The 12,545-nt window shown below is 45.4% G+C and overlaps 1 protein-coding gene across 1 annotated transcript in view; it reads right to left on the bottom strand.

Annotated features, from left to right (window-relative positions):
- Nucleotides 1-8,196, bottom strand: part of AGK (acylglycerol kinase) — a 37,422-nt gene extending 29,226 nt beyond the window's left edge. Inside the window, exon 1 of the mRNA XM_032688141.1 lies at nucleotides 8,041-8,196. Coding sequence (XP_032544032.1) covers nucleotides 8,041-8,141 — 101 coding nt within the window. The 5' untranslated portion in view covers nucleotides 8,142-8,196. The remainder of the gene's footprint in view (nucleotides 1-8,040) is intronic.
- Nucleotides 8,197-12,545: the final 4,349 nt, after the last annotated feature.

Genomic DNA, 12,545 nt, shown 5'->3' with positions numbered 1-12,545 from the left:
CTTGTCCCTGCCAATACCTGGCAAGACTGTATATTACTGTCTCAAAATATTAAGTACAAAAAACCCCAATTACAGTCAGCATACCAAAATGAACATTACACTGAAAGGATTAAAAGCCAACCAGAAAAAAACAAGTGACTAAGAAACCAGCACACTTGTGCCCCGAAGAGTGGCTCATCAGGCCAAACCCTGCGATGGAAATGGCAGAAGAGAGGGCAAGGCCCAAACACGAGTGCCATCTATTCGATTCCATGAGTTTACAGTATTTATCTCTCACTGGAGCTATAGAAGCTGCTCTTTTTGGCTTAACAAGAGATGCTGCAACGCCATAAAATGAGAAGTAGGGTGACTTCAGGTGAGATATCAAACTGGGTTCCGAGAAAATAATTCCACAGTAAAAAAGCCACATTACTATTCCTGGTAATAACGAAAGGACAAAGGAAGAGTCAAGCATGGAAAAAGAAAATATGTGAGTAATACCTCATCGGGATAACAAGAAACTGAAATGTCTAAGAAAAAATTTCCTCAGAGGCATGCTGTCATATTTGCTCCTTAAAACTAAAGGAGTAAATAATTTGTACTAAGCACCGGCAATATTACTTAGGGAAGCGACAGACTTTGGTTTGATTGCAGTAATATGATGAAAGCACACCAGTTAAAGTAACTGCCTCTGAAAAGGTTTGTGTTCCAAGCTAAGCAACGTTGTCACAGCTAATTCCAGCTCAGTCAAGACAGCATGACAGGCTAAGCCCACACTGCACCGCTGAGAGCATGAGCCCTCACAAAGGGACTTTTACCCCCCTGTGTGACTATGTGTGACCAGAGCAAACACAAAGCAACTGCAATTTCTACCCATAAAGTTGAAATATTATGGGATATCAAGCAAACCGTGCTATCAAATGATGGCAGCACAGTTGATGTCTTTGAGAACTGCTGCCCTGACCTTATTCACAAATCCTGGTCAAACCCACGTTATCTGTTTACTTCACATTGATGCTGTTTTGTCCAGGAGTCAAGCTGTGTCACACCATCAGCCTGCATGTTCTCCTGGTGCCCACAACCTTATGCTGCAGTGTTAGTTGCCTCTAAAATGGAGCCCAGCAATACTTTCCAAATGTAAGCAAAAGATATTTTGCTCTGTTTCCCAACCTGCAAAGACCCTCAAAACAACTGTCAAGAATGCAAGCCCGATTCAGCTCAATGGAGTCTCAACCATAAAAATTAAGCTTGACAATTTAGATGTCAACATTTATGTTCATTTTCTCCTGCAGTGAAGCACTTACAGAAACAGAAAAAGTCTATTCTGACACTTAATATTTTTGTGTCAAAAGAAAAACTTGGAGACCAGAAGAACCGTTTACCATTCAGCAATTTATATGTGATTTGTCTCACCTCTCCAGCAGCGCAGTACCCAGAATCTCATACCATCCCAGCCATAGTCATAGGATTCCCACTGACTCAACTGGGACATGTATTTCAGAGTCATCTGAGTCTTAAGGACGCCCCAAGTTTGGCTTAAGGATGCCAGGTAACAGGAAATGTTTTATTTCCTTAAAATGTGATGTCAACACTTAATTGACTTCAAACTCAAGTTTAAAAAGCACAAGTGCCCTCACAGGAGTGCACCCCTAAGAACAGCAGTTCTCCTCCTTCATCACAGCTCTTTCCTCTACTCCCCTCATGTCGCTCACACACAGTACCACAAGTGGTCTGGAAGCCCTCTGTGAGTCATACCAATTAATAAACATTGCTAGAAAAATGTTAAAAACAGCAGAAAGGTACTTTCTTAAAGTCTTGTGTCTCAGTATGTATTAATTCTCTAAATATGTCTGCACACCAGCTCCTAGAGAAAAAGAGACTTTAACAACACACACAAGATTTTGTTGATTTTTTTGTACTTTATCATCCACTATTAGGCAGTAACAAAGCCTTTTCAACAACCCTCAAACACGAGCAGGTGGAGGCTGAGGGAAATTGCTGCATTGCCTTAAAGAACATGCAGAGATTTCTTCTGACTTGCACCATATCCACAGCAAACCGAAAATCAATTTTTACTTTACATTTCCCCCAAGGGCTTATCTACACAATTCGAGCTTAAAGCAAAAGAGACAAGCAGTGTTGCATCTGCTGGCCAACTCAGGGCTGTCTTCCCGCTGTGAGAATTAAGCATCACACAGCTTACAGCTGGGCCAACTTGCTTAAGCAGTAAAAAATTGGGAGACGGAGAGGAACAAACAGAGGCAGTGGGGTATGGAAGAGAGAGGATGTCCTAAGCTGAACCCACGAACAGAACATTTCCAGTCAACCCTCAAGGCCAGCAGCCACTGCAGAGGGTAGAGAGGGCTTACACCAAAGCAAGGAACCAAGGCAGAGAGAACACAAGAGCAACTGTCCAGAGCTCCACACACACCAGCGCTGGGAGAGCACAACATCCGTACGACCCCCTTGAACCTTGGGCTGTTCTGACTTCTTGGTAACATCCTCAGTGCACGACTGGTGGCCACTGCTCCTGTCCCGAGTGTTTTCAGCTAGAGTAGGGAATTAGCACTCTCACACGTAAGCACACAGATCCACACAATTTAATATGGATGCTCCTCCAGCGGAGGCCAGGGCAGAAAGGACAGTTCCCATGATGAAGGGTCAGCCAGGGCAGAAATGAAGGCAATAAGCAGAACAACAAAGTCAAACCAAGGCTGTCTGAGGCCCACAGCAGCAGCAAGGGTAAGCCTTTGTCTGAGAGCCAACCAAAGCAACTCCCTTAGAAGTGACCACACTACAAATGCATAAAGAAGCTCAGGTGTGAGATCCCATTTCCAAAAGGGTTATCGGTATTAAATCTAAGACTATTAAGTATACTGAAGAAAGAAGAAGCCTAAAAACTCTCCATTTCAGTGTCTGCATTAAAACACAAGAGTTGTGTGAGGAGAAACTTGACCAAAGCTGTGCATATAGGATTACTCCTCAGGAGTTATAACAGAACTCCTAAAAGAGATTTTATCTTAGAAGAGAGCTTTTTTGGCTGCTTCTAATACAGCAAGAGCACAGCATCCTCTCTGCTGGATATTAGCATTTACTTCCATCTTGGCTTTGGAAGGGCATGAAAGACAATCTCAGTTTTCATCAGCTTTACCCAAGACTCAGAATTTATACTCTGTTTTTTTGACTAAGTTCTGATGAAATAAAGTCAGCCACTCAGGAAGTATATGCAGAAAGGTGACAAAGTGAGTTATCAGTTGGCAAACACGCAGAGACTAACATTCAAATTGTAGATAACAATAACACTGAAGATTACTGGCAGGCAGTCAAAGGCTGAGGTGCTTTGCCAGCATTTTCTAAGGAGAAAGTCAATACTTTAACATATACAGAGTAAAACCAAGAGTCTGATGAGTCCACTGCCTCAGTACAACACCGAGGGTCCCCATCCTGACCAAGTGATGATCACTTAGGCAGGGACATCACTGTAACAGTCTGGTCAAATCTGACAATCAGTTAAACTGATGTCCATCACGCCAGAGATTAAATTTCTGCTGATTTGGCATAGCTGGTGACTCACTGCACCACCTGGACGTACAAAGAACAGCAGCAGCTCAACTCAGGAAAGGTGACCCAGGACATAAAGGTGAGAGGGGCTTCCAAACTTGGTGGACATTTTAAAACAATCATGTGGTATCTTTGTTTGTAATCGATCTCATGTGTATACATTAAAGAGAAGTATGTTACTGTGTATGAGCACACACCTGACAATCTGAATACCTTCTAAGCTTTGATCTAGGATACTAAATTCAATGTCACTTGTACCTGCAGCATGATATGCTATAGATTAAAATGAGCGTAATATGTAAATTTATGCAATCCAGAGAAATTAAAGACAACCTCACATGTAGCAACACTGAGTTATCTTCTTAATTCTCCAACACTATAAGAGTATTTACTATCCTAAATGCAAGACAATGGATTTTTAAAAAATATCCTTGTTATGAGAACAAAAGGAGTTTTAAGACTCACTGAGGTTTTGTAAAAATGGTAACAGGGTTTTAGTTAACATCAGTTCAACCAGACATAATACCTATCATTTTACACATGAAAAACCTTTGCCACCTCCTGATCGATGCCTCTGCTGAAGAGGTACCTTCTGTTATATCACACACTCAGAAGGGCTGAATTACAAACAGGGGAGGAGGAATCAGCACAAGGTTTCCTCTTTGCTCTTCCTATTCACCCAAAAACTCATTAGTTTTAAATCAGTCAGTATTTGAACAAAGGCCCCAAAGTCGGAAGGCCAATACTCTGATCCAGAAACTAAACCCTGCATGAACAAAGTACCACACCAGGCCAGACTAAGCAGCTCCTCGACCTTTACAGTTATTGTCATCCACAGCCTTTAGACTAACTCAGCAATGATCCATCGCACTCCAGTGCCCCTCTTTCCTTTACGCCCGAGGGAGCACAACGGCATCCACATCAGACCCACAGCACAGTCTTCAGGGTGCAGGAGGGGGACACCCAGGTCCACTTCTAGGCAGGGAAGTGGTACTGGGAACAAGTCTGGAAAAGGCAACATTGTTTTTGTCCAGATTTGTCCATGTAGCACCCTCCAAAATCTTAAGGAAATACTCCAGAGCTCTTCTGTCCCTGTGAGCATGTAGAGATTGACTACAGAAGAGTTGCCATTTATTTGCAGGATAGATTGTTATTTACAATAGCTCCACTTAATGCAGGCATCATAACCACTGCATCCAAAAGAGGAATGAACCTTGAGAAGTCAAAAAAGAAAATTATCTGCTCCTTGCAAGAGAAATATTTTAGAAAATCCACAAGGACGGAAAGAGGGATGCAGGATGGGAAACAAAAATTTTCTTCAGCTGCAAACAAATGAGCAACATCTCAGAGAGCTCCTTCCAAGAAGTCAGAGGCTAATCTGAACTGATCCTGTGCTAAAGCAAAACACCCCATCATCAGAAACTCGTGATGCCAGAAACCGAAGCACGAGACTTCACTAAACCTTTAATCTGTTCTAAAAGGGCAAATCTAAGTCTAGTCAGGTATGTCTCATGCATAGCAATTTAGCCTCTGATGTTGGTAACAGCAAGCCTCGGGGCCAACACAGCCCATACATGGATCCTTGACTAGCCTCTCCCAGTGCTGCCTGTGGCAGTCTGTGTGTGGGGAAAAAGGCAGCTCTCCTGCTCCCGAGCGTAACTTGTACATAGACAAAGACACTGGGAAGAGGGAATGTACAAAAAGACACCAAAAGCCATTGCATTCGAAAGCAAAACAAGCTGCAGAAAGGGATCCTGTCCAGCAGCACCAAGGTAAGGCACTCACTGTGCACAGAGTACTATGAAAGGGCTGCTGAGACCACCTTTTTACACTCTTGCCATCAGGTTCTTCTGTCACTCCTCATTTTTCTGTTCCCTGGCTAAAACAATCTTCCACAGAGACTAGCACAGAAATGGCTAAACGGTTGTCACTGTTTCCAAACAGTGTTTAAATCTCTGAAAGCTGTACTTCACAGCTGTGCTTCAGCCTGCATCAAAGTCTCACACAGCTGCTTGTCATCACAGGACTTCCTACCTTGTATTTCCAGTGTCTGGTAAGGAAATTTTTCTTTTTACTTTCCTTTAAAGATAAAAGGGGAGACTGAAGAATGGGATATGTGAACGTATTTTTTTCCCCCCAATATATCATCTGGGTTAAAGCACCATGCCTACACTTAGTGCAAATAACCTCCAAAGCACTGAAATTTAGATACCAAAGGTTCCCTTTTTTTTTTTGTTTGCCTTTCATATTTTCCTCTTTATTCACGTTCTCTGTGATGAGAATGTGATTTCACAGTTACCACACAGGAAATCAATACAGCTGAAACCGACAGCACACAAACAGGCACATGATCTCCCGGAAACAAGGGACACAAAGGGAAGACTGGTTGTGCCTGTCACCTTTCCCAGGCCTTCTCAAGTGCCCACTCTCCATATGCACAAGGAGCGTAGTCTTTTCCTTAAAGTCTACTCCAGTGGCTCTCTGTAGTGTGCACTCTGCTGTCATTAGTATCTGTGGCACCAGAAGACTGGTGAAGAGGCCACTTACGTAAGCTGGGTACCTGTGAAGGTCACAGGCTGCTCTGCCCCACCAGCCAGCCCCTCACAGGAATGCCACTGAGCAATTTCTTCCTCCTCATTTTGTACATTAAGTAGCCTTTTGGCTAAGAGGTATTTAGAATGATAGAACTTCAAATAATTGCTCTTTTACATTTTGTTATCTCATCAAAATTCAAAGTTCGAGTCGTAAGAGGAGAAAGTTGAATGCAGGGTCACTGAGTTTACATGGAGACATCAAAAAACCCAACCTATTTAGTACAAACACTTCTGCTCACAACAGGGTAAGCTATGTGTATCTGGTCCAACCTCCCTGCTCAAGCAGCGTCATCCCAGAGCACACAGCACAGGACTGTGTCCAGACAGTTCCTGTGTATCTCCAGTGAGGGAGACTCCACAATCTTCCTGAGTAACCTGTTCCAGTCCACAGTGAAAGTGAGAATGTTCAGGTGGAAGTTCCTGTGCATCAGTTTCTGCCCATTGCCTCTTGTCCCGTTGTTTGGCACCATCGAGAAGAGCCTGGTCCATCCTCTTGACACCCTCCCTTCAGATACTTACAGACAGTGATGAGGTTCCACCTCAGTCATCTTTTCTCAAGGCTGAACTGGCCCAGCTCTCTCAGCCTTTCCTCTTAAGAGAGATGCTCCAGTCCCCTCATCATCCTCCTTGCCCTCCACTGAACCCATTCTGGGAGCTCCAAATCTCTCTTGTACTGAGGAGCCCAGAGCTGGACATGGCACTCCACATGTGCCTCCCCAGGGTGCTGAGCAGAGGGACAGGATCACCTCCCTCGACCTCCTGGCAATGCTCTTCCTAAGGCATCCCAGGATACCACTGGCCTTCCTGGCCACAAGGACACACTGCTGGCTCATGGACAGCTTGTTGTCCACCAGGACCCCCAGATACTTCTCTGAAAGTCAACTGAGCCTTAGCTGCTTCAGGTAAGAAGCAAGCAACTAAAGCAGATGTACCATGCAAAACAAAGACGGATTTAATGCAAAAGTCCTGAGGCAAAAGGAAGGTATAACAAACAACATAAACAGATTTATTTTCCTAACTTTTCCCTCGAGGCTTTGGCAGCATTTCAATGCAAGTAGAAAAGAACACTGCTAAAATCCCGACTTAACAAGAAAAAAGGCATCCAGACAGGGACAGGATAAACAGCAGTACCAAAAGTAACAATTTTTAAAAATAATTTGGCTACACTTGCATTTTAGTCAGATGCATTTGTGGTCATATTAATGGACAGGGACTAAAACACAAACGCAGCTATTTAAAAATCACAAATGAGGATTCTGTTCACCATAAGGGACATTTGCTCCACAGGTTAACAGTGGGAATGACACTATTACGTACAAATTAAGTGAGCAGCAGTGACGGGCTCCTTGCAGCTGGGTGGGTAACACCAGCAAGGACAGCACAGGGCTGCTGCCCACGGCCGGCCTCCAGAAAGGAACAGGGGCTCCTGCAACAGCAGCCTGGCATCCCTCATGTGGTGTATGGCACTACTGAAAGTAAAAAGGAGCTGGGAAAACCCACGGGCACACGACCACCGCGCTGGGATGGCTGTCCTCGGCACACGGAACCCTGCCAGCCTGGTTCCATTCATCCTTACAGCACGGGCTAAAAGCAGGCAGGCTGATGGCACGCACACGGACAAGGGCATTTTTTTAAGTCAGAAGAGAGAAAACTCTCTGCTCTCCAAGAGGCCCCAAAATCGCTCAAGCCACCCAGACACCCCCCGTGTTTAAACCTCCCGCCTGAACCAGCGCCAGGCGCACAACACGGCCAAGGTGGGAAGGACAGAAGCCACTGAGCCTCCCCACGGCTGCTGGAGCGGGATGGAGACCCAGCCCTGAGGGTGCCGGGGCCCTCCGAGGAGACACCCCCATCTTAGGAGCTCCCCGTCCCTCCCGCCTCCCTGCCCGGCCCCAGCCGGCATTACCAGTGCCTCCCATAGAGCCAGTGCCCGCCCCAGCCCAGCAGGCAGGCGCCGACCGTGGATTTCTTCCAGTGGTTCCTGAGGGCCGCCACCACTTTCGCCATCCCGCCCTCGGGATGCGCCGCCGCTGCCGCCGCCCGGCCCGGCTCGGCTGGAAACGGCTCCCGCGGCCCCGGCGTTCCGCGCCGGCGCCCGGCCGCGATTGGAAGAGACAAACAACAAAAAAAACCCTCAGAAATTCCGAGGAAAAGTGTTTTCACACCCCCACCCCCGTGTCCCGGCCCTCGCTGCGGAGTCGCCCTCCTGCCCCCGAGGTGACCCACTGCCGCGGGCGCTTGGCCGCCAGCGCTGACGCTGCCGGGGCACGGGGAGCAGGAGATGTTGTGTGGCAGAGGGAGAAAGTGAACAGGGGGGTTTTTTTCACACCAATAAAAATACACACGGTGCCCACCGCCCCGCCAAAACCAAAAACCAAACCAACAAACAAAAAACAACAACAACGACAAAACGAGCAAAAACAAACAAACAAAAACACCACCACCCCCAAACACAACTCTCAAAACAAATAACAATAATAATAATAGTAAAACCTGAAAGTACTCCAGAATATTCCAGCCAGAAGAAACGTTGTCCAGGAAGGACCCGGGGTTTGCTGTTTAAGCCGAACCAACAGGATGACCATAGGCACCAGGAGAAATGTCTCCCATCACGCACGGAAAACACCAGCCTCGGAAGGATGCCACGCCGCCATGAACAGCATGAACATCCTGCCAGGGAAAGGTGGGTCTGACCTCAGCGTGGAAAGTGCTTTGGGACAAACTAGTGGTGGTGACCTGTCGCTAGTGGGGTTCCACAGGGCTCCATCTTGGGCCCTGTGCTCTTCATCATCTTCAGAAATGTCTTGGACGCAGGACTGGAGGGGGTACTAAGCAAGTTTGTCGATGATACAAAATTAGGAGGAGCTGTCGACTCCTTCCAGGGCAGAGACACCTCGACAAATTAGAGAGATGGGCAATCACCAACAGCTTAACAAAGACAAGTGCTGGATTCTGCAGCTGGGATGGGGCAACCCTGGATGTAAGTACAGACTGAGGAATAAGACACTGGAAAGCAGTGCCGGGAAAGGGACCTGGGAGTCCTGGTCAATGACAAACTGAATATGAGTCGGCAGTGCCCTGGCAGCCAGGAGGGCCAACCATGTCCTGGGGGGCATCAAGCAAAGCACTGCCAGCTGGTTGAGGGAGGGGATTGTCCTGCTCTGCTCTGGGGCAGCCTCACCTGTAATGCTGTGTGCAGTTTTGGTCACTGCAATATAAGAAAGCCATTAAGCTATTAGAGAGTGTCCAAAGGAGGGCAACGAAGATAGTGAAGGATCTAGAGGGGAAGCCATACAAGGAGTGGCTGAGGTCACTTGGTCTGTTCAACCTGGAGGAGAGACTTCATGGCAGTCTACAACTTCCTCATGAGGGGAAGAGCACTGATCGATTCTCTGCGGTGACCAGTGACAGGACTCAAGGGAATGGGCTGAAGTTGTGTCAGAAAGAGGTTTAGACTGGATATTAGGGAAAGATTTTTAACCTAGAGTGTGATTGAGCACTGGAACAGGCTCCCCAGGGAAGTGGTCACAGCACCAAGCCTGATGGATTTCAGGAAGTGTTTCAACAATGCTCTGAGGCACATGGTGTGATTCTTGGAGCTGTCCTGTGCAGGGCCGGGAGTTGGACTCAATGATTCCTGTAGGTCTCTTCCAACTCAGGATATTCTATTATTCTGACTCAGGCCATGGTCTCTCATGATGTCTGAAAGATGGTGAACAGCCTCAGAGATTTCATAAAAGTGCCAAGAGACCCCATCCTATAAGAAAGGAAGAGAGGTGTTGGCCATTCACAACAAACCATTGGCTAAATGGTGTGAGGACGCAATGCTGCTTTTGTAGACCACAGCCCTCCTTTTGACAGGGGCCTGAGCTTGAGTACTCAGAAGAACAAGTCTGGCAGTCTGGCAGGGACCTGTGGGTCAGGGTAATGAACTTAACACCAGACACAAATTTTTTTCCATTATGTTTTTTCCCTTTTCTAAAATGCCATTTGCAGCGATACAAACATGTCAAAGTCAATAAAATAACTTTTTTTTTTGTCAAAAGCTTCCCCAAATCCTTCTGCTTAAGAATGTCAGGATGGGATGTGAATAGTAACATAAGGTGGCTGCTTGAGGCCAAATTTGGGATTCTGGGTATGCAAAAGTCTGTTCTACAAAAATCACGTTGACGCAGAAGATGGTCCAGAAGACACACTGCTGTTAGTGATAAGAAAAGCAGACTAAACCCTATGGATTATTTTCCCTACTATGTTTTGGGTTTTCTTTTCACTTCTTTTTGTAAAGCAGATGATCTGGGAATTGTTTTTTCAAAGAAAACATTAAATTATCTTCTCCTGATGAATATTTCAGGCATAACCTCATCCAGTAACCATTGCTTCCCACTTCAGTATTCCAGGTTCATCTGTCCAGTGCACCTCAGTGTACTGAGTGCATGCACTTGATGCAGTGCTGAGTGTTCCAGGTGGCATGGAGTGATTAAATGTCCTACTTTTCTTTTTGTGTTGTCCTACTTTATTTGAGGATTCAGGTAGTATGGCCAACTGCTAACAGCAATGATAGCCACAGATATTAGTACTCTCATCCTGCTTTCCTTCACTTATAAAAAGACTGCGCTGATAAATGCTTTTCAAATTCATAACTCTCATGTGGTGCCACAAATAATTCACAAGCATCTGTAACTTCCTATTTTGCAACCAAGTCTTCTGAGTACAGTTATGTTTATTAACGATGTTTCCAAAACAAGCTTGAATTTTTAAAATAAAGCCTCTTTAGCATGCTAATACACGTTCGGAGCAGTCAGAAAAAATGCTTAAATGTATGAAAGACCTGAATATCTCTAAGATGGCTGAATGGAAATTTTCCTGAGTTCATAATCATGAAAACACATCAGGGCTAGTATAAGTGAGAAATTTTAGCTCAAATACTAGTGGTCTTCAGCATCCCTAGCAGAGGGACTTGACCCTGCTTTGGGCAGGGTGGCTGAACTGGGTGAGCTCCAGAGGTCCCATCCTATCCCCACTATTGGGACTGTGTGATGCTACTTGAGAATTTGGGTTGGTGGGTTTTTAGATGGGGCTTTTTGAAGAGAAATACCCTTAGAGACAGTGCAGCCAACAATGACAGATTTTGCACTTGTCTTTTTACTTGACTTTACTTAGAATGCAGTGTCCATTCTGAAATCCCTCCTGGCAAACATGTACGTCCTAGTTTTTTGGTCCTGGCCGTCTGATCACCCTCAAGGTAGATCACACCTGCCATGCTGCTGCATGTACCACATACTTCTCTTTTATCTGTCCTAGTTTTCTGCATGTCAGATCAATAGAAGTAGGTATTAGAGTATGTGCAATGGAAAATGAGAGGATAAAGGGTTGATCTCAAACATCCTCTAGATCATGTGCTGTAGTACTTTTTTAGGCCAAGTAAAATTCCTGCTCTTTTTTTCAGAAAACTGTTCAGGGGAGGCTGGAATGTGTGGTTTTGTTTTCTTATGATTGCTAGATGGATGGTGTAAAAAAGAATGTTTCAAAAAGCTGCTCTGCAACTCCGGGGATATGTCACTTAAAATTATCACACAAGTTGTGCGTGAAGACAGGTGAATGCCTCATCCCAGTTACTCATGTCTGACCCTTTTTTGAAGAGCAGTTTTTTTATATTCCTGTCTCTACCATCAGTTCCAAGCCTGTTAGCAGAAGAAGCTTCAGGCACAAACTTGTTTGTGACTTTAGGAAAGTCACATCCACAATCATCTCTGTTCTCTTCTTAGCCACAGAATGTGGGGAAAACAGTGGAGAGATTTTTCTCTATTACTTGGCAATGACCTACAATTGATAAGGGCAGAGAATTATTTAGTATCCATTTCTGTCTAGCACAGTCTGTGCCTATGTTTGCATAAAAAAGGGACCTTCCTGGTCCATTGTAGTCATTCTGTCATCCTTACAGGAATGGAGAATTGAGACTCCTCTGCCCGCTGGTTATCCTGGCATTTGTGACTCACCTCTGGATGGTCTGAGGGTGTGGAACAGCAGTGCTGTCAGCCACCATGGTGATCATATCTCTTCAGGTGCTTCCTTACAAGTAAAATGCAAATAGCTGCTTGTATTGCAAGGAGAGCAAATGTATTGCTCTGTAGGAGCTGTGTGTTTACCACATCGATGTAAGTCCGTGTTCCTGCCAGACCGAGGCAGTGTTGTCTGGTTATAGTCTACCCACATCCCCCTGTTTTTTACACATGATTAATATCACTGAAGCCAGCGTGACAGGGAAGACTGTGAGTGTCTTCACACAACCTTTGGGCTTTTGTGCAGCTGATGAGAAAAGACACAGAATCTCAATCTTTCCATGCCTCTGACCAGAGAGGGAGATTATAATTTGCTTTGTTTTAATTCCACAACACCGAACAGCAAGCATGA

This window comes from Chiroxiphia lanceolata, chromosome 5 (genome assembly GCF_009829145.1).
Source record: "Chiroxiphia lanceolata isolate bChiLan1 chromosome 5, bChiLan1.pri, whole genome shotgun sequence".
In the NCBI taxonomy this organism is placed as follows: domain Eukaryota; kingdom Metazoa; phylum Chordata; class Aves; order Passeriformes; family Pipridae; genus Chiroxiphia; species Chiroxiphia lanceolata.
This window is presented reverse-complemented; position numbering and strand designations above follow the sequence as displayed.